Source organism: Bombina bombina, chromosome 7 (genome assembly GCF_027579735.1).
Source record: "Bombina bombina isolate aBomBom1 chromosome 7, aBomBom1.pri, whole genome shotgun sequence".
In the NCBI taxonomy this organism is placed as follows: domain Eukaryota; kingdom Metazoa; phylum Chordata; class Amphibia; order Anura; family Bombinatoridae; genus Bombina; species Bombina bombina.
The window spans coordinates 156909939-156937684 of record NC_069505.1 but is presented as its reverse complement, the minus strand read 5'-3'; the positions used below and the strand labels follow the sequence as shown (position 1 = coordinate 156937684).

At 44.4% G+C, this 27746-nt stretch overlaps 1 protein-coding gene across 2 annotated transcripts in view; it reads right to left on the bottom strand.

Moving 5' to 3' along the window:
- Nucleotides 1–9118: 9118 nt before the first annotated feature.
- BBOX1 (gamma-butyrobetaine hydroxylase 1) overlaps nt 9119–27746 on the bottom strand; it is a 268381-nt gene continuing 249753 nt past the window's right edge. For both annotated transcript variants that reach the window (XM_053720388.1, XM_053720389.1), the window contains exons 7-8: nt 20473–20639; nt 9119–9490 (exon numbers count right to left, since the gene is read on the bottom strand). In XM_053720388.1, coding sequence (XP_053576363.1) covers nt 9330–9490; nt 20473–20639 — 328 coding nt within the window. In that variant the 3' untranslated portion in view covers nt 9119–9329. The remainder of the gene's footprint in view (nt 9491–20472; nt 20640–27746) is intronic.

The window sequence follows — 27746 nt, the reverse complement described above, 5'->3', positions numbered from 1 at the left end:
TGCTCCCCCCTCTCTTTTGTGCTCTCTCTCCCCCTCTCTTTTGCACTCTCTTTCCCTCCTCTCTCTTTTGTGCTCTCTCTCTCCCCCTCTCTTTTGTGCTCTCTCTCTCCCCCTCTCTTTTGCGCTCTCTCTCCCCTCTCTCTTTTGCGCTCTCTCCCCTCTCTCTTTTGCGCTCTCTCCCCTCTCTCTTTTGCGCTCTCTCCCCCTCTTTATTGCTTTCTCTACCCCCTCTCTCTCTTTTCCTCTCTCTCCGCCCTCTTTTGTGCTCTCTCTCTACCCCCTCTCTTTTTGCACTCTCTCTCCCTCCTCTCTTTTATGCTCTATCACTCCCCCTCTCTTTTGCTCTCACTCCCCCTCTTTATTGCTCTCTCTCCCCCCTTTTTGCTTTCTCTACCCCTTCTCTCTCTTTTGCTCTCTCTCTCTCCGCCCTCTCTTTTGCGCTCTATCTCTCCCCCTTCTCTTTTGCGCTTTCTCTCCCCCCTCTCTTTTGCTCTCTCTCTCTCCCCCCTCTCTTTTGCGCTCTCTGTCCCTCTCTTTTGCGCTCTCTCTCTCCCCTCTCTCTTTGCTCTCTCTGCCCTCTCTTTTGATCTTTCCCCTCTCTTTTGCTTTCTTTCCCCCCTCTCTTTTGCGCTCTCTCTCTTCCCCCCTCTCTTTTGCTCTCCCCCCCTCTCTTTTGCACTCTCTCTCCCCCTCTCTTTTGCGTTCTCTTCTCCCCCCTCTCTTTTTGCACTCTCTCTCCCTCCCCTCTTTTACGCTCTCTCTCCCCCCTCTTTTGCTTTCTTACCCCTCTCTCTCTTTTGCTCTCTCTCTCCCCCCTCTCTTTTGCTCTCTCTCCCGCCTCTCTTTTGCACTCTCTCTCCCCCCTCTCTTTTTGTGCTCTCTCTCCCTCCTCTCTTTTGCGCTCTCTCTCCCTCTCTTTTGCGCTCTCTCTCTCCCCTCTCTCTTTGCTCTCTCTGCCCTCTCTTTTGATCTTTCCCCTCTCTTTTGCTTTCTTTCCCCCCTCTCTTTTGCGCTCTCTCTCTTCCCCCCTCTCTTTTGCTCTCCCCCCCTCTCTTTTGCACTCTCTCTCCCCCTCTCTTTTGCGTTCTCTTCTCCCCCCTCTCTTTTTGCACTCTCTCTCCCTCCCCTCTTTTACGCTCTCTCTCCCCCCTCTTTTGCTTTCTTACCCCTCTCTCTCTTTTGCTCTCTCTCTCCCCCCTCTCTTTTGCTCTCTCTCCCGCCTCTCTTTTGCACTCTCTCTCCCCCCTCTCTTTTTGTGCTCTCTCTCCCTCCTCTCTTTTGTGCTCTCTCTCCCCCTCTCTCTCTCTCTTCTCTATTGCTCTCTCCCCCCTCTTTTGCTTTCTCTCCCCCCTCTCTTTTGCTTTCTCTCCCCCCTCTTTTGCTCTCCACTCCCCCCTCTCTTTTGCTCTCACTCCCCCTCTCTATTGCTTTCTCTCCCCCCTCTCCCTCTCTTTTGCTTTCTCTCCCCCCTCTTTTGCTCTCTCCCCTCCTCTCTTTTGTGCTCTCTCCCCCTCTCTTTTGCTCTCTCTCTCCCCCCTCTCTTTTGCGCTCTCTTTCTCCCCCCTCTCCTTTGCGCTCTCTCTCCCCCCTCTCTTTTGTGCTCTCTCTCCCCCCTCTCTTTTGCGCTCTCTCTCCCCCTCTCTTTTGCGCTCTCTCTCTCCCTCCTCTCTTTTGTGCTCTCTCCCTCCTCTCTTTTGTGCTCTCTCTCTCCTCCTCTCTTTTGTGCTCTCTCTCTCCCCCTCTCTTTTGCGCTCTCTCTCCCCTCTCTCTTTTGCGCTCTCTCCCCTCTCTCTTTTGCGCTCTCTCCCCCTCTTTATTGCTTTCTCTACCCCCTCTCTCTCTTTTCCTCTCTCTCCGCCCTCTTTTGTGCTCTCTCTCTACCCCCTCTCTTTTTGCACTCTCTCTCCCTCCTCTCTTTTATGCTCTATCACTCCCCCTCTCTTTTGCTCTCACTCCCCCTCTTTATTGCTCTCTCTCCCCCCTTTTTGCTTTCTCTACCCCTTCTCTCTCTTTTGCTCTCTCTCTCTCCGCCCTCTCTTTTGCGCTCTATCTCTCCCCCTTCTCTTTTGCGCTTTCTCTCCCCCCTCTCTTTTGCTCTCTCTCTCTCCCCCCTCTCTTTTGCGCTCTCTGTCCCTCTCTTTTGCGCTCTCTCTCTCCCCTCTCTCTTTGCTCTCTCTGCCCTCTCTTTTGATCTTTCCCCTCTCTTTTGCTTTCTTTCCCCCCTCTCTTTTGCGCTCTCTCTCTTCCCCCCTCTCTTTTGCTCTCCCCCCCTCTCTTTTGCACTCTCTCTCCCCCTCTCTTTTGCGTTCTCTTCTCCCCCCTCTCTTTTTGCACTCTCTCTCCCTCCCCTCTTTTACGCTCTCTCTCCCCCCTCTTTTGCTTTCTTACCCCTCTCTCTCTTTTGCTCTCTCTCTCCCCCCTCTCTCTCCCGCCTCTCTTTTGCACTCTCTCTCCCCCCTCTCTTTTTGTGCTCTCTCTCCCTCCTCTCTTTTGTGCTCTCTCTCCCCCTCTCTCTCTCTCTTCTCTATTGCTCTCTCCCCCCTCTTTTGCTTTCTCTCCCCCCTCTCTTTTGCTTTCTCTCCCCCCTCTTTTGCTCTCCACTCCCCCCTCTCTTTTGCTCTCACTCCCCCTCTCTATTGCTTTCTCTCCCCCCTCTCCCTCTCTTTTGCTTTCTCTCCCCCCTCTTTTGCTCTCTCCCCTCCTCTCTTTTGTGCTCTCTCCCCCTCTCTTTTGCTCTCTCTCTCCCCCCTCTCTTTTGCGCTCTCTTTCTCCCCCCTCTCCTTTGCGCTCTCTCTCCCCCCTCTTTTGTGCTCTCTCTCCCCCCTCTCTTTTGCGCTCTCTCTCCCCCTCTCTTTTGCGCTCTCTCTCTCCCTCCTCTCTTTTGCGCTCTCTCCCTCCTCTCTTTTGTGCTCTCTCCCTCCTCTCTTTTGTGCTCTCTCTCTCCCCCTCTCTTTTGTGCTCTCTCTCTCCCCCTCTCTTTTGCGCTCTCTCTCCCCTCTCTCTTTTGCACTCTATCCCCCTCTCTTTTGCGCTCTCTCTCCCCTTCTCTTTTGCGTTCTCTCTCCCTCCTCTCTTTTGTGCTCTCTCCCCCTCTCTTTTGTGCTCTCTCTCCCCCTCTCTTTTGCGCTCCCTCTCTCCTCCCTCTCTTTTGGCACTCTCTCTCCCTCCTCTTTTTTACGCTCTCTCCCCCACTCTTTTGCGCTCTCTCTCTCCCCCTCTCTTTCGCTCTCATTCCCCCTCTTTATTGCTCTCTCTCCCCCCTCTTTTGCTTTCTCTACCCCTCTCTCTCTTTTGCTCGCTCTCTCTCCCCCCTCTCTTTTCCTCTCTCTCCCCCTTTCTTTTGCGCTCTCTCTCTCCCCCCTCTCTTTTGTGCTTTCTCTCTCCCCCCTCTCTTTTGCTCTCTCTCTCTCCCCCTCTTTTTTGTGCTCTCTCTCTCTCCTCTCTCTCTTTTGCTCTCTCCCCTCTCTTTTGCTCCCTCTCTCCCCCCTCTTGTTTGCTTTCTCTCCCCCTCTCTTTTGCGCTCTCTCTCTTCCCCCCTCTCTTTTGCTCTCCCCCCTCTCTTTTGCACTCTCTCTCCCCCTCTCTTTTGCGTTCTCTTCTCCCCCCTCTCTTTTTGCACTCTCTCTCCCTCCCCTCTTTTACGCTCTCTCCCCCCTCTTTTGCTTTCTTACCCCTCTCTCTCTTTTGCTCTCTCTCTCCCCCCTCTCTTTTGCTCTCTCTCCCGCCTCTCTTTTGCGTTCTCTCTCTCTCCCCCTCTTTTGTCTTTTCTTCCCCCCTCTCTTTTGCTATCTCTCTCCCCCCTCTCTTTTGCACTCTCTCTCTCCCCCTCTCTTTTGTGCTCTCTCTTTCCCCTCTCTCTTTTGCTCTTTCCCCTCTTGTTTGCTTTCTCTCCCCCTCTCTTTTGCTCTCTCACCCCCCTCTCTTTTGCACTCTCTCTCCCCCCTCTCTTTTTGTGCTCTCTCTCCCTCCTCTCTTTTGTGCTCTCTCTCCCCCTCTCTCTCTCTCTCTTCTCTATTGCTCTCTCCCCCCTCTTTTGCTTTCTCTCCCCCCTCTCTTTTGCTTTCTCTCCCCCCTCTTTTGCTCTCCACTCCCCCCTCTCTTTTGCTCTCACTCCCCCTCTCTATTGCTTTCTCTCCCCCCTCTCTCTCTCCCCCCCTCCCCCTCTCTTTTGCTCCCTCTCTCCCCTTCTTTTGCTTTCTCTCCCCCCTCTTTTGCTCTCTCTCCCCCTCTCTTTTGTGCTCTCTCCCCCCTCTCTTTTGCTCTCTCTCCCCCCTCTCTTTTGCGCTCTCTCTCCCCCATCTCTTTTGGTCTCTCTCCCCCCTCTCTTTTGTGCTCTCTCTCCCCCTGTCTTTTGCGCTCTCTCTCTCCCCTCTCTCTTTTGCACTCTCTCTCCCCCCTCTCTTTTTGTGCTCTCTCTCCCTCCTCTCTTTTGTGCTCTCTATCCCCCTCTCTCTCTCTCTTCTCTATTGCTCTCTCCCCCCTCTTTTGCTTTCTCTCCCCCCTCTCTTTTGCTTTCTCTCCCCCCTCTTTTGCTCTCCACTCCCCCCTCTCTTTTGCTCTCACTCCCCCTCTCTATTGCTTTCTCTCCCCCCTCTCCCTCTCTTTTGCTTTCTCTCCCCCCTCTTTTGCTCTCTCCCCTCCTCTCTTTTGTGCTCTCTCCCCCTCTCTTTTGCTCTCTCTCTCCCCCCTCTCTTTTGCGCTCTCTTTCTCCCCCCTCTCTTTTGTGCTCTCTCTCCCCCCTCTCTTTTGCGCTCTCTCTCCCCCTCTCTTTTGCGCTCTCTCTCTCCCTCCTCTCTTTTGCGCTCTCTCCCTCCTCTCTTTTGTGCTCTCTCCCTCCTCTCTTTTGTGCTCTCTCTCTCCCCCTCTCTTTTGTGCTCTCTCTGTCCCCCTCTCTTTTGCGCTATCTCTCCCCTCTCTCTTTTGCACTCTATCCCCCTCTCTTTTGCGCTCTCTCTCCCCTTCTCTTTTGCGTTCTCTCTCCCTCCTCTCTTTTGTGCTCTCTCCCCCTCTCTTTTGTGCTCTCTCTCCCCCTCTCTTTTGCGCTCCCTCTCTTTTGGCACTCTCTCTCCCTCCTCTCTTTTACGCTCTCTCCCCCACTCTTTTGCGCTCTCTCTCTCCCCCTCTCTTTCGCTCTCATTCCCCCTCTTTATTGCTCTCTCTCCCCCCTCTTTTGCTTTCTCTACCCCTCTCTCTCTTTTGCTCGCTCTCTCTCTCCCCCTCTCTTTTCCTCTCTCTCCCCCTTTCTTTTGCGCTCTCTCTCTCCCCCCTCTCTTTTGTGCTTTCTCTCTCCCCCCTCTCTTTTGCTCTCTCTCTCTCCCCCTCTTTTTTGTGCTCTCTCTCCTCTCTCTCTTTTGCTCTCTCCCCTCTCTTTTGCTCCCTCTCTCCCCCCTCTTGTTTGCTTTCTCTCCCCCTCTCTTTTGCGCTCTCTCTCTTCCCCCCTCTCTTTTGCTCTCCCCCCCCTCTCTTTTGCACTCTCTCTCCCCCTCTCTTTTGCGTTCTCTTCTCCCCCCTCTCTTTTTGCACTCTCTCTCCCTCCCCTCTTTTACGCTCTCTCTCCCCCCTCTTTTGCTTTCTTACCCCTCTCTCTCTTTTGCTCTCTCTCTCCCCCCTCTCTTTTGCTCTCTCTCCCGCCTCTCTTTTGCGTTCTCTCTCTCCCCCTCTCTTTTGTCTTTTCTTCCCCCCTCTCTTTTGCTATCTCTCTCCCCCCTCTCTTTTGCACTCTCTCTCTCCCCCTCTCTTTTGTGCTCTCTCTTTCCCCTCTCTCTTTTGCTCTTTCCCCTCTTGTTTGCTTTCTCTCCCCCTCTCTTTTGCTCTCTCACCCCCCTCTCTTTTGCACTCTCTCTCCCCCCTCTCTTTTTGTGCTCTCTCTCCCTCCTCTCTTTTGTGCTCTCTCTCCCCCTCTCTCTATTGCTCTCTCCCCCCTCTTTTGCTTTCTCTCCCCCCTCTCTTTTGCTTTCTCTCCCCCCTCTTTTGCTCTCCACTCCCCCCTCTCTTTTGCTCTCACTCCCCCTCTCTATTGCTTTCTCTCCCCCCTCTCTTTCTCCCCCCCTCCCCCTCTCTTTTGCTCCCTCTCTCCCCTTCTTTTGCTTTCTCTCCCCCTCTTTTGCTCTCTCTCCCCCTCTCTTTTGTGCTCTCTCCCCCCTCTCTTTTGCTCTCTCTCCCCCCTCTCTTTTGCGCTCTCTCTCCCCCATCTCTTTTGCTCTCTATCCCCCCTCTCTTTTGTGCTCTCTCTCCCCCTCTCTTTTGCACTCTCTTTCCCTCCTCTTTATTTTGTGCTCTCTCTCTCCCCCCTCTCTTTTGTGCTCTCTCTCTCCCCCTCTCTTTTGCGCTCTCTCTCCCCTCTCTCTTTTGCGCTCTCTCCCCTCTCTCTTTTGCGCTCTCTCCCCCTCTTTATTGCTTTCTCTACCCCCTCTCTCTCTTTTCCTCTCTCTCCGCCCTCTTTTGTGCTCTCTCTCTACCCCCTCTCTTTTTGCACTCTCTCTCCCTCCTCTCTTTTATGCTCTATCACTCCCCCTCTCACTCCCCCTCTTTATTGCTCTCTCTCCCCCCTTTTTGCTTTCTCTACCCCTTCTCTCTCTTTTGCTCTCTCTCTCTCCGCCCTCTCTTTTGCGCTCTATCTCTCCCCCTTCTCTTTTGCGCTTTCTCTCCCCCCTCTCTTTTGCTCTCTCTCTCTCCCCCCTCTCTTTTGCGCTCTCTCTCCCTCTCTTTTGCGCTCTCTCTCTCCCCTCTCTCTTTGCTCTCTCTGCCCTCTCTTTTGATCTTTCCCCTCTCTTTTGCTTTCTTTCCCCCCTCTCTTTTGCGCTCTCTCTCTTCCCCCCTCTCTTTTGCCCTCTCACCCCCACTCTTTTGCACTCTCTCTCCCCCCTCTCTTTTTGTGTTCTCTCTCCCTCCTCTCTTTTGTGCTCTCTCTCTCCCCTCTCTTTTGCGCTCTCTCCCCCCTCTTGCTTTCTTTCCCCCCTATCTCTCTCCCCTCTCTCTTTTTCTTTCTCTCCCCCCTCTTTTGCTCTCTCTTCCCCTCTCTTTTGTGCTCTCTCTCCCCCTCTCTTTTGCTCGCTCTCTCCCCTCTCTTTTGTGCTCTCTCTCTCCCCCTCTCTTTTACGCTCTCTCTCCCCTCTCTCTTTTGCGCTCTCTCTCCCCCTCTCTTTTGCTCTCACTCCCCCTCTCTATTGCTCTCTCTACCCCCTCTCTCTCTTTTGCTCTCTCTCTCCACTCTGTTTTTCTCTCTCTCCCCCTCTCTTTTGTGCTCTCTCTCTCCCCTCTCTTTTGCTCTCTCTCCCCCCTCTCTTTTGCGCTCTCTCTCCCCTCTCTCTTTTGCGCCCTCTCTCCCCTCTCTCTTTTGCGCTCTCTCTCCCCTCTCTCTTTTGCGCTCTCTCTCCCTCCTCTCTTTTGCGCTTTCTCCCCCTCTCTTTTGTGCTCTCTCTCCCCATCTCTGTTGCGCTATCTCTCTTTTGCGCTCTCTCTCCCCTTCTCTTTTGCGCTCTCTCTCCCCCCTCTCTTTTGCGCTCTCTCCCCCTCTCTTTTGCGCTCTCTCTCCCCCTCTCTTTCTCCTCCTCTCTTTTGTGAGCTCTCTCTCCCCTCTCTTTTGCGCTCTCTCTCTCTCCCCCCTCTCTTTTGCTCTCTCTCCCCTCTTTTGCTTTCTCTCCCCCCTATCTCTCTCCCCCTCTCTTTTGCTTTCTCTCCCCCCTCTTTTGCTCTCTCTTCCCCTCTCTTTTGTGCTCTCTCTCCCCCCTCTTTTTTGCTCTCTCTTCCCTCTCTTTTGCTCTCTCTCTCCCCTCTCTTTTGTGCTCTCTCTCTCCCCCTCTCTTTTGCTCTCTCTCCCCTCTCTTTTGCGCTCTCTCTCCCCTATCTCTTTTGCGCTCTCTCTCCCCCTCTCTTTTGCTCTCACTCCCCCTCTCTATTGCTCTCTCTACCCCCTCTCTCTCTTTTGCTCTCTCTCTCCGCTCTCTTTTTCTCTCTCTCCCCCTCTCTTTTGTGCTCTCTCTCCCCCCTCTCTTTTGCTCTCTCTCCCCCCTCTCTTTTGCGCTCTCTCTCCCCTCTCTCTTTTGCGCTCTCTCTCCCTCCTCTCTTTTGCGCTTTCTCCCCCTCTCTTTTGTGCTCTCTCTCCCCATCTCTGTTGCGCTATCTCTCTCCCCTCTCTCTTTTGCGCTCTCTCTCTTCCCCCCTCTTTTGCTTTCTCTACCCCCCACCTCTCCCCTCCCTCTCTCCCCTTTCGCTTGCTCTCTCTCTTCCCCTCTGTTTTACTCTCTCTCTTTCCCCCTCTTATTTTCTCTCTCCCCCTCTCTTTTGCTCTCTCTCTCTCTCCCCTCTTTTTCTCTCTGTTCCCTCTATTTGGCTTTTTCCCATCTCTATTGCTCTCTCCCCCTCTCTTTCAATCTCTCTCCCCTCTCTCAAGCGTACGACTGCGCCCAGCCACGTCCACTTCCACCCACACCATGCCGCAAGCAGGAGCAGATCAGGTAGACAGACTCTAAGGCCAGGTGTGTTTGTCCTTGTGCTGTCTCTACTGCACATGACAGCTTCGGACAAACACACTTGGCCTTTTATATTATAGGATTCTGCTGGAGCTTTCAGAAAGTACGTCCTAACCTGAACGCTGCACGGACATGCCCCCACCTCTGTCTGTTTCTATGTCCCTGCATGCCACCTCTTACCTCAGAGCTTTTTATTAGCTATTTACAGCCAGGCAGTGCTAGTTAATGTGTGCCATATAGATAACATTGTGCTCACTCCTGTGGAGTTATGCAGGTACCAGCACTGATTGGATAAAATGCAAGTTTGTAAAAAAAAAAAAAAAAAGAACTAAAAGTCTGCAGAGGCTTAGATACAAGGTAATCACAGAAGTAAAAAGTATATTAATATAAGTGTTGGTTATGCAAAACTGAAGAATGGGTAATAAAGGGATTTTCTATCTTTTTAAACAATAACAATTTTCAAGTAGACTGTCCCTTTAAATATGAGAAAATGTACCAAGTGCTACACGCCAGCTAACTTGTTTTCAAGCAAGAATATTAACTGTGTTTACAAAAGTAAAAAAAAAAAAAAAAATCACTGGATGCCTCTGTTCATGTTTATACAGCGGTCACTGACAGATGAAGTAAAGTTATGTCTTAACAAAACATCATGCATAAAACATGTTTATTTTTCTTGAAAATCTATTTATGTTTTATCAATTATATCCAACTACTGAATGATTTTACAGTGTCATTTTTTATGTGTAACATCATTCAAAAAGTCTGCCAGTTTTTGTCATTATTAATGAAAACTCTTCAAAAAGTTTTACTTTTCTCAGAGATTATGAATTGTGTTTAGCGACACAATGTAAAAAACGTTCAGCTTTCATTCTCCAGCTTTCTCTTCAAATATCTCATTCGTGACATGACCACATCCCAATCCAAGTATGACCCTTCCAGATGGCGTGAAATCTCTGTTCCAGTTTGATAGCTTTTACGGCCATGGAGGATTCGCCAGTTGTCAAATGTAACCACTTGACCTTAACAGAAACAAACAGAAAAACAGCATAATAATTAACATTCTGCAAGAGACAAGAGATTGTATATATCTTTAAAAAAAGTATGATTTCTTTGGGTCTGATACCAAAACATTTTCTCAAAGTGTCCTATATCCTAGCAGAAACCTAAATAGTGACAGCAGATATTACCTTCTGAGTTTTTCAGTATAGAGTAAAGTATGTACCAAGCATTCTCAAATTCCCTTACAGTCTTGTCCATACTGTCTATATTGGAAATCTATTCCATAAGTCAACCACCCTGTTTAAAGAAATGCTCCAACAAATTAAGCCTGAATATGCTACCATCTAATATAAGCAAAAGGCAAATATACGGCTAGATTTAGAGTTTTGTCGGTAAAGACCTGCATAGCTAACGCTGCTTTTTTCCCAACGCACCTTTCCAACAACGCTGGTATTTAGAGTTGTCTGAGGGGCTGCGTTAGGCTCAAAAAAGCGTGCATTGAGCCTAACTTAGCCCCACTTCAACTATCAATACCAGCGTTGCTTACGGTAGCGGTAAGCTGGGAAAACGTGCTCGTGCACGATATCCCCATAGGAAACAATGGGGCTGAGCTGGCTGAAAAAAAACCTAACACCTGCAAAAAAACAGCGTTCAGCTCCTAACGCAGCCCTATTGTTTCCTATGGGGAAACACTTTCTAAGTCTGCACCTAACACCCTAATATGAACCCGAGTCTAAACACCCCTAACCTTACACTTATTAACCCCTAATCTGCCGCCTTCGCTATCGCTCACCCCTGCATATTATTATTAACCCCTAATCTTCCGCTCCAGACACCACCGCAACCTACATTATCCCTATGAACCCCTAATCTGCTGCCCCTAACATCGCCGACCCCTATATTATATTTATTAACACCTAATCTGCCCCCCCAACGTCGCCGCTACCTTACCTACAGTTATTAACCCCTAATCTGCCAACCGGACCTCGCCGCCACTATAATAAATGTATTAACCCCTAAACCGCCGCACTCCCGCCTCGCAAAGACTAGAATAAATTTGATTAACCCCTAATCTGCCCTCCCTAACATCGCCGTCACCTACCTACAATTATTAACCCCTAATCTCCCGCCCGCACCGTCGCCGCTACTATAATAAAGTTATTATCCCCTAAACATAACTCTAACCCCCCTCTAACATAAATATAATTTATATTAAACAAAATAATATTCCTAAAATTAACTAAATTATTCCTATTAAAAACTAAATACTTACCTATAAAATAAACCCTAATATAGCTACAATATAATTAATAATTACATTGTAGCTATTTTAGGATTTATATTTATTTTACAGGCAACTTTGTATTTATTTTAACTAGGTACAATAGCTATTAAATAGTTAATATCTATTTAATAGCTACCTAGTTAAAATAAATACAAAATTACCTGTAAAATAAATCCTAACCTAAGTTACAATTAAACCTAACACTACACTATCATTAAATTAATTAAATAAATGACCTACAATTAAATAAATTATTCTATAATACAAAAAAACAAACACTAAATTACAAAAAATAAAAAAGAATTACAAGCAGTTTAAACTAATTACACCTAGTCTAAGCCCCCTAATAAAATAAAAAAGCCCCCCAAAATAAAAAAATTCCCTACCCTATTCTAAAATACAAAAGTAATCAGCTCTTTTACCAGCCCTTAAAAGGGCTTTTTGCGGGGCATGCCCCAAAGTAATCAGCTCTTTTGCCTGTAAAAAAAAATACAACCCAGCCAACGCGGATCCATCCTCTTCAACCGATGCCTACTCGCCGAATGAAGGTTCCTTTAAATGACGTCACCCAAGATGGCGTCACCTCGAATTCCGATTGGCTGATAAGATTCTATCAGCCAATTGGAATTAAGGTAGGAAAAATCTGATTGGCTGATTGAATCAGCCAATCAGATTCAAGTTCAATCCGATTGGCTGATCCAATCAGCCAATCAGATTGAGCTCGCATTCTATTGGCTGATCGGAACAGCCAATAGAATGCGAGCTCAATCTGATTGGTTGAATCAGCCAATCAGATTTTTCCTACCTTAATTCCGATTGGCTGATAGAATCCTATCAGCCAATTGGAATTCGAGGGACACCATCTTGGATGATGTCATTTAAAGGAACCTTCATTCTGCGAGTAGGCGTCGGTTGAAGAGGATTGATCCGCGTCGGCTGGGAAGAAGATGGCTCCGCTCCGGATGGATGAAGATAGAAGATGCTGCTTGGATGAAGATAGCCAATCGGAATTCGAGGGACGCCATCTTGGATGACGTCATTTAAAGGAACCTTAATTCGGCGAGTAGGCGTCGGTTGAAGAGGATGGATCTGCGTCGGCTGGGAAGAAGATGGCTCCGCTCCGGATGGATGAAGATAGAAGATGCCGCTTGGATGAAGATGTCTGCCGGTCCAGATGTCCTCTTCTGCCCGGATAGGATGAAGACTTCTGCCGGTCTGGATGTCCTCTTCTGCCCCATCGGATGAAGACTTCGGCCCAGCTGGGTGAAGACGACTCAAGGTAGGGAGATCTTCAGGGGGTAGTGTTAGGTTTATTTAAGGGGGGTTTGGGTGGGTTAGAGTAGGGGTATGTGGGTGGTGGGTTTTAATGTTGGGGGGGGTTGTATTTTTTTTTACAGGCAAAAGAGCTGATTACTTTGGGGCATGCCCCGCAAAAAGCCCTTTTAAGGGCTGGTAAAAGAGCTGATTACTTTTGTATTTTGGAATAGGGTAGGGAATTTTTTATTTTGGGGGGCTTTTTTATTTTATTAGGGGGCTTAGATTAGGTGTAATTAGTTTAAACTGCTTGTAATTCTTTTTTATTTTTTGTAATTTAGTGGGGTTTTTTGTATTATAGAATAGTTTATTTAATTGTATTCAATTGTAGGTAATGTATTTAATTAATTTAATGATAGTGTAGTGTTAGGTTTAATTGTAACTTAGGTTAGGATTTATTTTACAGATAATTTTGTATTTATTTTAACTAGGTAGCTATTAAATAGTTATTAACTATTTAATAGCTTTTGTACCTAGTTATAATAAATACAAAGTTGCCTGTAAAATAAATATAAATCCTAAAATAGCTACAATGTAATTATTAATTATATTGTAGCTATATTAGGGTTTATTTTATAGGTAAGTATTTAGTTTTAAAGAGGAGTAATTTAGTTAATTTTAGGAATATTATTTCGTTTAATATAAATTATATTTATGTTAGGGGGGTGTTAGGGTTAGAGTTATGTTTAGGGGTTAATAACTTTATTATAGTAGCGGCGACGGTGCGGGCGGGAGATTAGGGGTTAATAATTGTAGGTAGGTGGCGGCGATGTTAGGGAGGACAGATTAGGGGTTAATCAAATTTATTCTAGTGTTTGCGAGGCGGGAGTGCGGCAGTTTAGGGGTTAATATATTTATTATAGTGGCGGCGAGGTCCGATCGGCAGATTAGGGGTTAATAAGTGTAGTTAGGTAGCGGCGACGTTGGGGGGGGCAGATTAGGGGTTAATAAATATAATATAGGGGTCGGCGATGTTAGGGGCAGCAGATTAGGGGTTCATAAGTATAACGTAGGTGGCGGCGATGTCTGGTCAGCAGATTAGGGGTTAAACAAATTTATTAGAGTGGCGGCGATGTGGGGGGGCTTCGGTTTAGGGGTACATAGGTAGTTTATGGGTGTTAGTGTACTTTATAGCACAGTAGTTAAGAGCTTTATATTCACGCGTTAGCCCATAAAGCTCTTACTACTGACTTTTTTCTGCGGCTGGAGTCTTGTCGGTAGAGGCTCTACCGCTCACTTCTCCCAAGACTCCAAATACCAGCGTTAGGCAGATCCCATTGAAAAGACAGAATACGCAATTGGCGTAAGGGGATCTGCGGTAGCCTGGAATCGCGGTAGGGAAGTGAGCGTTAGACCCTTTCCTGGCTGACTCTAAATACCAGCGGGCGGCCAAAAGCAGCGTTAGGAGCCCTTAACACTGCTTTTGACGGCTAACGCAGAACTCTAAATCTAGGCGATAGTAAATTAGTCATCTAAGAAAAACAACACCATCAAAAAAAAGGGGAGGTGGGGACACCACTACACTACAGAAAAAGTTTAAAATTTTTTATAAAATAAATAAGTGTATATATATATATATATATATATATATATATATATATACATATATAAAGAAAATAGACAGCTACCAGTACCTAAGATGGCAGCACTAGTTAGAGGGGGGAGGGTAGAGAGCTGTTTGGGAGGGATCAGGGAGGTTAGAGGGTAAGGGGGGGGGGCTCATACACTGCAGAAAATATTAAAAATTTGAAAAAAAAAACATTTTAAAGAAATTGCCTTAACACTTCATACTGGCAGACTGGTGGTGACCAGTGGGGGGGGGGGGGGGGGGGGGTAAGGGAGGGCAGAGAGCTGTTTGGGAGGGATCAGGTAGGAATCAGGAGGTGTGAGGTGTCAGATAGGAGGGTAATCTCTACACTAAAGCTAAAATTAACCTTACAAGCTACCTGATTAACCCCATTCACTGCCAGGAATAATAGAAGTGTGGTGCGCAGCTGCAATTAGTGACTTTCTAATTATCAAAAAGCAAAAAAAGCAATTGCAAAGTTATATATGTCTGCTATTTCTGAACATAGGTGATCACAGAGGAGCTTTTACAATAATTTGTACCATGATTGCACAAGCAGTATGTAAATAATTTCAGTGAGAAATTAAAATTATATTATCGCATTTGGCAGGAAAATTGTGGCATGAAATATACCAAAATGGACCTAGATCAATACCTTGGCTTGTCTACTTAAAAAACAAGTCTATATTTCCTTTTAAACTGAGTGATAGCAAAAATGCTAAAAACTCCCTGGTATTTTAGGCAAGTTCTTCTCTGTAAGTCCCAGTAGTGAAGGAGTTAAACTCGGGCTAGTAAAATGCTTGGTGAAGGCAATTGCAAAGACAAACTCTAAAAGGTTCCAACACCTGACTTGAAAATTTCCAAACATCAACAAAGGTAATCTGAAAGAAGGGGTCTTAGTGGCACCCCAAATCCAAGATATCCTAAAAGATGGAGCATTTATGGAAACTTTGACTGGTGAATAATGAGAAGTTTGGACTAGTTTTTAGTGGGTTGGTGAACACTTCCTAGGTAAAACAAAATCTCCTGTGTGCATACAGGAAAATGGGATATCACATGTCACACTTTCTACACTCGCATTTGCATTTCTTCCCTACCAACCTTGGTGATATAGGTGACAAACAAGGTAAGTGTTTCCACCAAGATATCAGGCCAATGGAACATTGCTCTATGATGGTAGACTACTGTAGGACGTTGTACCGTGATGCTCCTGATGCAGTATACCACAGACAAGGACGACCATCACAGTAAATTCAATATTGTTGTATGTGTCACAATAAAAAAACATTTTTGCTGTACTAAATTTTCATGATCAGCATTAAAAACTGGTCTAGAAAATAATTTTTGTATTTTTGATGATTGAATAAAGTTTTTTTGTAGACCTGTGTAATAAAAGTAAATAAAATGGTTTACAATTGCATGTTCTATTGGAATTCAGAAAGAAAAAAATTGGGTTTTATGTCCCTTTAAACACTAGAATATACCTTTAAATTCTCTAGAATTTATGTACACTTTTAGTTAACATACTTGACTATGCATTAATGCTTCTTGCAAGATTAGATTAATCTTAAAGGTTAAAGGGACATTGTAATCACTCAAAGCTGCTGCATGAATCTATACATTTAATAATAAAGTCATTTTTATAAGCTGATCTCCTCATGCTAGCTGAGAGGAGTTCAAAAGGATAACCTATTAAAAGAGTAATGTCTCGTATCAAGCCTCAGGTAACCACAATATGACAGGAAAAAAACAATTTGCATTGACAAAACACTGTAAGTAAATGAAGAATGTTATTATACAAAAAATATGTCTATGTATTCTGATCACATCTCTGTATAGTATTGTACAGCAATACTATGTAGCCATCTTTGGCAGCAGCTGTGTTAAAATAATTAAAACCTATTGGGTTAAATAAGAAACAAATTAAAACCTAAAAGTGTAAATACATTTTGCTCACAATTTGTAAATTAAAAATGTTTTATACTTTTTATCTGTTTAGGGTCTGAGTTTATAGAAATGTTATAATCAATTTTCTTACATTTACAAAATCTTTTTTTTTTAGCTGAAGTCAAAAAAAGCTATCAGAAGGGAATGTATTTTAAAAGTTGGTTAACCCTTTGATGCCATTAGAACGTTCTATGCTGTCTTAACAGTGCTGGGCTTTAACACCCTAAGGGCGGCATGGAACAGTCTAACTTTTACTGCTCCCTTCCTTGTTCAAGATTGGAAAGATCCTGGGGGACTGAATGTGTTGCTAATCAGCGCCCTTGGAGTCATGTGACACAGTGATGATCACGTGACTTCCTTTTCCGCCCTGTGGTTTACGTTTGGAACATGGTTCCAAACTTGTAAATATATCACAGTCCTGAAGTGGTTAAGAAAGTGTGTGTATATATATATATATATATATATATATATATATATATATGTCAGGGCCCCAGTAGTGGACCTACTCAACAGAGAAACTGGGGAATGGTAAATAAAGGGATTATCTATCTTTTTAAACAATAAAATTTTTGGTGTTAACTATCCCTTTAATTTTCACAAAGGCTGCTGCCTTAGATTTTATGATGGCAATTTGCATATACTCTAGAATGTTATGAAGAGTGAATAGATCAATAACAATGAATTGTAAAGTCCCTCTTTGCCATGAAAATGAACTTAATAAAAAAAAACAAAAAAACATTTCCACTCTATTTCAGCCCTACCACAAAAGGACCAGCTGACTTCATGTCAATGAGTCTCTCATTAACACAGGTGTCAGTGTTGATGAGGACAAGGTTGGAGACCACTCTATCATGCTGATTGAGCTAGAATAACAGACTGGAAGCTTGAAAAGGAGGGTGGTGCTTGAAATCATTGTTTTTGCTCTGTTAACCATGGTTACCTGCAAGGAAACACAGGCAGTCATCATTGCTTTGCCCAAAGATGGATTCACAAGCAAGGATATTGCTGCTACTAAGATTGCACCTAAATCAACCATTTATCGGATCATCAAGAACTTCAAGGAGAGAGGTTCTATTGTTGTGAAGAAGGCTTCAGGGTACCCAAGAAAGTCCAGCAAGCGCCAGGACCGCCTCCTAAAGTTAATTCAGCTGCGAGATTAGGACACCACCAGTGTAGAGCTTGCTCAGGAATGGCAGCAGGTAGATGTGACTGCATCTGCACGCACAGTGAGGCGAAGACTTTTGGAAGATGACCTCCTGTCAAGAAGGGCAGCAAAGAAGCCACTTCTCTCCAGGAAAATCATCAGGGACAGACTGATATTCTGCAAAAGGTACAGGGATTGGACTGCTGAGGATTGGGGTAAAGTAATTTTCTCTGATGAATCCCCTTTCCGATTGTTTGGGGCATTCAGAAAGCATCTTGTCTGGAGAAGAAAAGATAAGTGCTACCATCAGTCCTGTGTCATGCCAACAGTAAAGCAACCTGAGACCATTCAGGTGTGGGGTTGTTTCTCAGCCAAGGGAGTGGACTCACTCACAATTTTGCCTAAGAACACAGCCATGAATAAAGAATGGTACAAAAACATCCTCCAAGAATAATTTCTCCCAACCATCCAAGAATAGTTTGGTGACAAACAATGCCTTTTCCAGCATGATGGAGCACCTTGCCATAAGGCAAAATGATAACTAACTGGCTTGGGGAACAAAACATCGACATTGTGGGTCCATGGCCAGGAAACTCCCAACACCTTAATCCCATTGAGAACTTGGGTTAAATCCTCAAGAGGCAGTTGAACAACCCCCCCCCCCCACATATTCTGACAAACTCCAAGCATTGATTATGCAAGAATGGGCTGCCATCATTCAGTATGTGGCCCAGAAATTGATTGATAACATGCCAGGGAGAATTGCAGAGGTCTTGAATAAGGGTCAACACTACAAATATTAACTATTTGCATAAACTTAATGTAATTGTCAATAAAATCCTTTGACACTTATGAAATGCTTGTAATTATGCTTCACTATGCCATAACATCTGACAAAAAGATCTAAAAACACTGAAGCAGCAGACTTTGTGAAAATTAATATTTGTGTGATTCTCAACACTTTTGCCAGGAATGTAAATGCAAATAATCAAAAGTTTTTGGTCAGCCCACTGAAAGAAGAAAATTGGAAATAAAATGCAGAATACAGAAATCTTGATTTGCCTAGAAAATACCTGTCAGTGAGTAACCCCCTCTTTAAAGGGACACAAAAAGTAAAAATTCAACTTTTACAATTCCAATAGAGCATACAATTCTAAACAACTTTCCAATTTACTTTGATTAACTAATTTACCTTGTACTCTTGGTGGTTTGCTGAAAAGCATTCCTAGGTAGGCTCAGGAGCAGCAAAGCACTACTGGGAGCTAGCTACTGATTTGTAACTGATAATAGATGCTTTCTGCTACTGGCCCTCTCAATGACTTCAGCTTGCTCCTATTAGTGCAACAAAAAGATACCAAGAGAATAAAGCAAATTTCATAATAGAAGTAAATTGGAAAGTTGTTTAAAATTGTATGTTCAATCTGTATCATGGAAGAAAATTGCCTTTAACTGGGAATGGACAGAACTAGCTACTCCCCCTTTTACTATCTTAATGGTGGCTCCACTTACCACTACCAGGACAGGTAATAAGGGGAATCAATAGTATCTAGGGAAATGAGCCAAGATGTAGACATTTTAATACACATTGGCTTTCATTCTGTACATCCTCAGAGCTGAAAACAAGATGGCGCTGCCAATGTCAACAACGAAGATGCCTCTTTTATCTATGCAAAATGCTTGTAAAAGCACAAAACAAGTCAGATATTTGGACTCACTCCATGTCTAGATCCTTTAATTGTTTAATCTTTTTTATTTTTCTTAAATAATTGTTAACCAGAGTGTAACCAGTCATCTAATTATTTTTCAAAGAACATAGTAAAGACAAATGTTAAATTGCATATTTTTACCTTGGAACTAGAATCTACTTCCAAGCATTATACCTGTAGAGTATGCCTTACCAGATTAGTATTCCTGGTGTTCACCATTATAGTTCATTAACATGGTTACAAATTTGAAAAAAAATGTAAAAACACTTTGCATGTATTAGTGATTGCTTTCCAATTCTGTAACCAAGCTGTTGGCACCTTTGAAAACTGAAAAACATACCCAAAATATTATGAAACAGCAGCAAAAAGGCTTTTAGATTTTGTTCTATTTTCTTTTTAACAGTATCTCTACATTCCCCAGAATCATCTTCTGGAAAAATGATTTTCCCGGAAAGACAATCCATGGCAGTTTATAGATTATGATAAAAAGATTTTTTTTTTTCTGGGGCAAGCAGACGCTTAGCGGTTTTATCAAATCCTTCCACTTATATTTCCTTAATACAATCTGGAATAGGACAGTCATCAGGGATATTAATGTGCATTCATAAATCAGTCCCAATAGGTGGATGCCTGACTTTCCAAATCTATAACCAAAGTCTGTTTTGTACATCTTCTGATGTCATCTTAAAAAACAGTAAATAACCTAAATGCAACAATGATATAAGTGATCACATACTCATATTCAGCTTCAAAATCTTCTGAATACATAATAGTAAGATATTTAGCAGTACAAAATGTAGGAATTTGTGCAAAACGTCCACCATAGATTTGGCCAATACAGTAGACAACCTAAAGTATTGATCTAGGCCCATTTTGTTATATTTCATGCCACCATTTCACTGCCACATGCGATCAAATAAAAAAAATTGATAACTTTTTCACAAACTTTTGGTTTCTCACTGAAATTACTTACAAACAGCTTGTGCAATTATGGCACAAATGGTTGTAAATGCTTCTCTGGGATCCCCTTTGTTCAGAAATAGCAGACATACGACCGCATCCACTGTCGGCATTTATCATTGCACTAGCAGTTCTTGTGAACTGCTGGTGAAATGCCGCCCCCTGCAGATTCGTGACCAATCGCCCCTAGCAGGGGGTGTCAATCAACCCGATCTTATTAGATCAGGTTGATTTCTGTCGATTTCTGTCCGCCACCTCCTAGCAGGCGGACAGGTTATGGAGCAGCGCCAGAAACACGGGGCATCAAGCTCCATACAGAGCTTGATAAATATGCCCCATAAGCTGCACTATCAGAGAGAAAAAACACACAAAGACATCCACAGGCAGTCAGCACCCACATGCACAGACAAAGCATGAACATACAAAAGTATCCACAATCACACAAAAACAGGCACCTACAGGCATCATCAAGAGGAGTTGCTTCTCACAGACACAGCACAGCAGTAAGGCAGGACAGGCCTTGCATTATGTACAAATAATAATGCTGGTAACTGTGTGGGGCTACAGCAACCAGCCCCAGCCCACAAATGGCCCTGTCCCACCAGACAAATGCTTTGTATGCCCTATGGCCAGTTCGAGCCTAAGTATACACTGTGAAGTCTTGCACATGCTCAGTAGGAGCGGGTGCCTCAGAAAGTGTGCATTAAAAGACTGCACATTTTGATAATAGAAATAAATTGGATTTTTTTTTTCATGGGGTATCACACTCATCAGATTAAATTGCCCCACAGATATATAGGCCTGAAACAAAAATCTCCAAATGATCATATTAATTTCTTTGATCACAAACATATTCTTGAAAGCTTCCAATGTGATATATACTGCTTAGCTCACAAAATAGATTTACTTTTACAAAACTGTATTACATTGATGTGATTCTTGGGGTGTCACGAGCATATAACCATGAATCAGCATCGCATGGATTTTTAATTTACTCCAGAGAGCCCCAAAGCAAAATGTCAGAGTGACACTGATGAAGACCTATCGATATTTTATGCTTCAGCATAAAGTTTACTAACCTGGCTTCATTTTGTAGGAAAATGTATACCCTGGTGTGTTCAAAAGATCCACCAACTCCTTCAGAGATGAGTAAAACAACTGCACTTTTTCTGCTGGGATATCGAGCACGGAGTCTCTTGTTGCGTTATTGAAATTGATACGAAGAAGATTACCATTCGGGTCGAGTCTACAATAACAAGAAAGTTCTATTGGTAAACAAAGAATAACACATAGCTTTAGAAATGTTGCATGTTTTTGTGTTTATACTGTAAATGGACATTTCAAGAAAAAAAAGATGTATTTTTTTCAGATCTTTGAGGTTTGTTTTGTTTATTAAATAGCAACACAGTCTATAAACATCTGTCACTGAGCAATGAATTGATAGAAAATGCTAAAGTGACAAATAAAAATAACATAGAGTAGAGTACTGCTCTATTGCTTGCAAATAACTATCGGCTAGACTATGAGTTTTGCGTTATGAGTGAAAAAGCAGCGTTATGGCTGTTTTTCACTACCGCTGGTATTACGAGTCTTGCAGGTTTAGCTGCACCACACACTTTTTTGGCCATAATTACCGCAATGTTTAAAAAGTAATTTTTCATTTTTCAATGGGACTTCCACAGCGCCGGTATTACGAGCTTGCCTAATCTGCCGCTCCGGATATCGCCGCCACTATAATAAACATATTAACCAATAAACCGTCACACTACAGCTTCATAAACACTAGTTAAATATTATTAACCCCTAATCTGCTGTCCCTAACATCGCCGCAACCTACATTACTGTTATTAACCCCTAATCTGCTGCCCCCAAAATCGCCGTCACTATACTAAAGTTATTAACCCCTAAACCTAACCCTAAGTCTAACCCTAACTCTAACACCCACTAACTTTAATATAATTAAAATAAATCTAAATACAAATTACTATCATTAACTAAATAATTCCTATTTAAAACTAAATAATTACCTATAAAATAAATCCTAAGCTAGCTACAATATAACTAATAGTTACATTGTATCTAGCTTAGGGTTTATTTTTATTTCACAGGCAAGTTTGTATTTATTTTAACTAGGTAGACTAGTTAGTAAATAGTTATTAACTATTTACTAGCTACCTAGTTAAAATAAATACAAATTTACCTGTAAAATAAAACCTAACCTGAGTTACGCTAACACCTACAATTAAATACACTACAATTAAATAAATTACATTAATTAAATACAATTAACTAAATAAAAAAAACCCCACTAAATTATCAAATATTTAAACTAATTACACCTAATCTAATAGCCCTATCAAAATAAAAAAGCCCCCCCAAAATAAAAACCCTAGCCTACAATAAACTACCAATGGCCCTTAAAATGGCCTTTTGCGGGGCATTGCCCCAAAGAAATCAGCTCTTTTATCTGTAAAAAAATAATACAAACAACCCCCCAACAGTAAAACCCACCACCCACACAACCAAACCCCCCAAATAAAATCCTATCTAAAAAAACCTAAGCTCCCCTATGCCATGAAAAGGGCATTTGTATGGGCATTGCCCTTAAAAGGGCATTCAGCTCTTTTATGCCCAAACCCTAAACTAAAAATAAAACCCACCCAATAAACCCTTAAAAAAACACTAAGCCCCGAAGATCCACTTACAGTTTTTGAAGACCGGACATTCATTCTCAACGAAGCCGGGAGAAGTCTTCATCCAAGCGGCAAGAAGTGGTCCACCAGACGGGCAGAAGTCTTCATCCAGACAGCATCTTCTATCTCCATCCATCCGACGCGGAGCGACTCCATCTTCAAGACATCCGGCACGGAGCATCCTCTTCTTTCCACAGCTCTTCAAGAATGAATTCTCCTTTAAATGACGTCATCCAAGATGGCGTCTCTTGAATTCCGATTGGCCGATAGAATTCTATCAGCCAATTGGAATTAAAGTTGAAAAAATCCTATTGGCTGATGCAATCAGACAATAGGATTGAGCTTGCATTCTATTGGCTGTTCCAATCAGCCAATAGAATGCTAGCTCAATCCTATTGGCTGATTGGATCAGCCAATAGGATTGAAGCTCAATCCTATTGGCTGATTGCATCAGCCAATAGGATTTTTTCAACTTGGCTTGAATTCCAATCGGAATTCAAGGGAAGCCATCTTGGATGACGTCATTTAAAGAAGAATTCATTCTTGAAGAGCCGTGGAAAGAAAAGGATGCTCCGCGGCGGATGTCTTGAAGATCGAGCCGCTCCACACCTAAAGGATGAAGATAGAAGATGCTGTCTGGATGAAGACTTCTGCCCGTCTGGAGGACTACTTCTTGCCACTTGGATGAAGACTTCTCTCAGCTTCATTGAGGACTTCTTGCTGCTTGGATGAAGACTTCTCCCAGCTTCGTTGAGGATGGATGTCTGGTCTTCAAAAACTATAAGTGGATCTTCGGGGGTTAGTGTTAGGTTTTTCTAAGGGTTTATTGGGTGGGTTTTATTTTTAGCTTAGGGTTTGGGCAGAAAAAGAGCTAAATGCCCTTTTAAGGGCAATGCCCATCCAAATGCCCTTTTCAGGGCAATGGGGAGCTTAGGTTTTTTTAGATAGGATTTTATTTGGGGGGTTTGGTTGTGTGGGTGGTGGGTTTTACTGTTGGGGGGTTGTTTGTATTATTTTTGGGGACAATGCCCCCAAAAGGCCCTTTTAAGGGCCATTGGTAGTTTATTGTAGGCTAGGTTTTTTTTTATTTTGGGGGGGCTTTTTTATTTTGATAGGGCTATTAGATTAGGTGTAATTAGTTTAAATATTTGATAATTTCTTTTTTATTTTGTGTAATTTAGTGTTATTTTTTTTAGTTAATTGTATTTAATTAATGTAATGTGTTTAATTGTAGTGTAAGGTTAGGTGTTAGTGTAACTCAGGTTAGGTTTTATTTTGCAGGTAAGTTTGTATTTATTTTAACTAGGTAGCTAGTAAATTGTTAATAACTATTTACTAACTAGTCTACCTAGTTAAAATAAATACAAACTTACCTGTGAAATAAAAATAAAACCTAAGCTAGCTACAATGTAACTATACTATAATATAAAAGGCCAAGTGCGTTTGTCTGAAGCTGTCATGCGCAGTAGAGACAGCATGAGGACAAACACACCTGGCCTTTGAGTCCCTAGCTGACTGATCTGCGGCAGAAGTGGGCGTGGGCGGGCGTGACCGGCATTAAGGGGGCATGACCGGGCATGAATGGCCTTGAAGGGGGCGTGGCCGGGTGCGGTCGCGCGATAGAGGGGAGAGAGATAGAGAGAGAGAGAGGGGGGGGGGGAAGAGACAGGGGTGGAGGGGAGAGACAGCGGTGGGGGAGAGAGAGGAGTGGAGAGAGAGCAAAAGAGAGGGGGGAGAGAGAGCAAAAGAGAGGGGGGGTAGAGAGCGCAAAAGAGAGGGGGAGAGAGAGAGAGTGCAAAAGAGGGGGAGAGAGAGAGCAAAAGAGGGGGGAGAGAGAGAGCACAAAAGAGAGGGGGGAGAGAGAGCGCAAAAGAGAGGGAGGAGAGAGCACAAAAGATGGGGGGGAGAGAGAGAGTGCAAAAGAGAGGGCGGGAAGAGCGCAAAAGAGAGGGGGGAGAGAGAGCGCAAAAGAGGGGGGGGAGAGAGAGTGCAAAAGAGAGGGGGAGAGAGAGAGCGCAAAAGAGAGGGAGTGAGAGAGAGTGCAAAAGAGAGAGGGGAGAGAGAGAGAGGAGGGGAGAGAGGAGGGGACAGGAGGAGAGAGAGAGAGTGCAAAAGAGAGAGAGAACGCAAAAGAGAGGGGGAGAGAGAGAGAGCGCAAAAGAGAGGGGGGAGATAGAGAGCACAAAAGAGAGGGGGAGAGAGAGCGCAAAAGAGAGGGGGGAGAGAGAGAGAGAGCTCAAAAGAGAGGGGGGAGAGAGAGAGCTCAAAAGAGAGGGGGGAGAGAGAGAGCTCAAAAGAGAGGGGGGAGAGAGCTCAAAAGAGAGGAGGGGGAGAGAGAGTGCAAAAGAGAGGGGGGAGAGAAAGAGCTCAAAAAAGAGGGGGAGAGAGTGCAAAAGAGAGGGGGGAGAGAGTGCAAAAGAGAGGGGGGATAGAGAGAACTCAAAAGAGAGGGGAGAGAGAGCTCAAAAGAGGGGGGAGAGAAAGCGCAAAAGAGGGGTGAGAGAGAGCGCAAAAGAGAGGGGGGGAGAGAGAGAGCTTAAAAGAGAGGGGGGAGAGAGAGAGTGCAAAAGAGAGGGGGAGAGAGAGAGTGCAAAAGAGAGGGGGAGAGAGAGAGCTCAAAAGAGAGGGGGGAGAGAGAGAGCTCAAAAGAGAGGGGGGAGAGAGAGCTCAAAAGAGAGGGGGGGGGGAGAGAGAGCACAAAAGAGGGGGGGGAGAGAGAGCACAAAAGAGGTGGAAAGAGAGAGAGCACAAAAGAGAGGGGGAGAGAGAGCACAAAAGAGAGGGGGGAGAGAGAGCACAAAAGAGAGGGGGGAGAGAGAGCACAAAAGATAGGGGGGAGAGAGAGCGCAAAAGAGAGGGAGGAGAGAGCGCAAAAGAGAGGGGGGGAGAGAGAGCAAAAGAGGGGGGAGAGAGAGAGCAAAAGAGAGGGGGGAGAAAGAGAGCACAAAAGAGAGGGGGAGAGAGAGCGCAAAAGAGAGGGGGGAGAGAGAGAGCTCAAAAGAGAGGGGGAGAGAGAGCTCAAAAGAGAGGGGGAGAGAGAGAGCTCAAAAGAGAGGGGGAGAGAGACCTCAAAAGAGAGGGGGAAGAGAGAGCACAAAAGAGTGGAGGAGAGAGAGCGCAAAAGAGGGGGAGAGAGAGCGCAAAAGAGAGGGGGGAGAGAGAGAGCTCAAAAGAGAGGGGGAGAGAGAGAGCTCAAAAGAGAGGGGGAGAGAGCTCAAAAGAGAGGGGGGGAGAGAGAGAGAGTGCAAAAGAGAGGGGGAAGAGCGCAAAAGAGAGGGGGGAGAGAGAGTGCAAAAGAGAGGGGGGAGAGAGAGCGCAAAAGAGAGGGGTGAGAGAGCGCAAAAGAGAGGGGAGACAGAGAGGGGGAGAGAGCACAAATGAGATGGGGAGAGAGTGCAAAAGAGAGGGGGAGAGAGTGTGCAAAAGAGAGGGGGGAGAGAGAGCTCAAAAGAGAGGGGGGAGATAGAGAGCTCAAAAGAGAGGGGGAGAGAGAGAGAGCAAAAGAGAGGGGGGAGAGAGAGAGCTCAAAAGAGAGGGGGAGAGAGAGAGAGCAAAAGAGAGGGGGGGAGAGAGGGCAAAAAGAGAGGGGGAGGGAGAGAGCAAGGGGTGGGACCGCTGTACTGCAAAAAATGGCACGTGTGAACTGGCTTTTGGACTAGTTAGTTATATTGTAGCTAGCTTAGGGTTTATTTTACAGGTAAGAATTTGGTTTTAAATAGGTATTATTTAGTTAATGATAGTAATTTTTATTTAGATTTATTTTAATTATATTAAAGTTAGTGGGTGTTAGGGTTAGGGTTAGACTTAGGGTTAGGTTTAGGGGTTAATAACTTTTGTATAATGGTGGAGACGTTGGGGGCGGCAGATTAGGGGTTATACGTGTAGGTAGGTGGCGGCGACATTGGGGGCAGCAGATTAGGGGTTAATAAGTGTAGGTAGGTGTCGGCGATGTCAGAGGCAGCAGATAAGGGGTTAATAAGTGTAATGTAGGTGACAGCGATGTTAGGGGCGGCAGATTAGGGGTTAAAAAGTGTGGGTAGGTGGCGGCGACATTGGGGGCAGCAGATTAGGGGTTAATAAGTGTAGGTAGGTGGCGGCGATGTCAGAGGCGGCAGATAAGGGTTTAAGAAGTGTAATGTAGGTGTCGAAGATGTCGGGGGTGGCAGATTAGGGGTGTTTAGACTCGGGGTTTATGTTAGGGTGTTAGGTGTAAACATAACTTTTCTTTCCCCATAGGAATCAATGGGGCTGCGTTACGGAGCTTTACGCTCCTTTATTGCAGGTGTTAGGCTTTTTTTTTATCCGGCTCTCCCCATTGATTTCTATGGGGAAATTGTGCACGAGCATGTAAAACCAGCTCAAAGCAGCGCTGGTATTTGGGTGAGGTATGGAGCTCAATATTGCTCAATGCTGTAATATTGCCTGCTAACGCCGGGTTTTTGCAAACCTGTAATAGCAACGCTATAGGGAGGTGAGCAGTGACAATAACTTGCAAGTTAGCACCGAGCCGCTCATAACGCAAAACTCGTAATCTAGCCGTATGTCTATGCCTGACATAGTTAAAAGGGACAGTGTACTATAAAACATTCTCTCCTTTAATTGGCTCCTAGGTATCTATTTTACCTGCTGGGGTGTATTAAATTGCTTACATATAGCACTTAACCTTTATTTTGGGATATGAAATAGCTGCTTTGGCCTGTGGTATCCCCACCTATGTTGAAAATGTTAATACTTAAAGGGACATGAAAAACATTTTTTTTTCTTTCATGATTTAAAAAGAGCATGCAATTTTAAACAACTTTCCAATTTAATTATTTTATATAATTTGCTTTATTCTCTTGATATCCTTTATTTTAACGCATATCTAAATATGCTCAGCAGCAGCTGATTGGTTGCTGCACATAGATGCCTCACGGGATTGTCTCACCCATGTTCATTGCTATTTCTTAAACAAAGGATATCTAAAGAATGAAGCAAATTAGATAATAAAAGTAAATTTGGATGTTGTTTAAAATTGTATTCTCTATCTGAATCATGAAAGAAACATTTTGGGTTTCATGTCGCTTTAAGTATTAGCTATAGAAAAGCTATGTAAACATAGCTAGCAGAAGAAACTACACTCCCAGTGGGAGGTAGGAGAGAGAAGTAATAAAATGTTAATTTTCAATTGTTCTCTCTAAGGGCCTGATTCTCTAATGCATGGGTGTCAAAAACAAGGCCCGCGGGCCGAATCCGGCCCACCAGACCTCGTCATGTGGCCCGTGTAGCCGCCGCCGGCCGCCAGCCTTCACCTTTTATTCTCGCTTTTTTTTTGCTTTTTTTTTTTTGACACAAGAAAGCCGCCTCTTCAGCGCATGCGCGGCAGCCTACAAGCCAGAGAACGTCTGCCCTCTAGCAGCGCCGGCCGTTCTACACAGGAAACCTCCACTTGTTTTTATATTGAGCGCATGCCATCCTGTGATGTGACAGATCCAACGGCTGCCTGAACCCCCTGAACCCTTTTCTCCTGTACTGTAAGTACATAAGTTTCTTAAGGAATGTATGTGATGTATGTGGGAGGGGGGATCTGCTTATTAGGGGGGTCTGCTTATTATTCTGTTTAAAAGTCTGAGCGGTAAACTGGGTCTGCTTATTAGGGGGGGTCTAAAGCGGTAAACTTT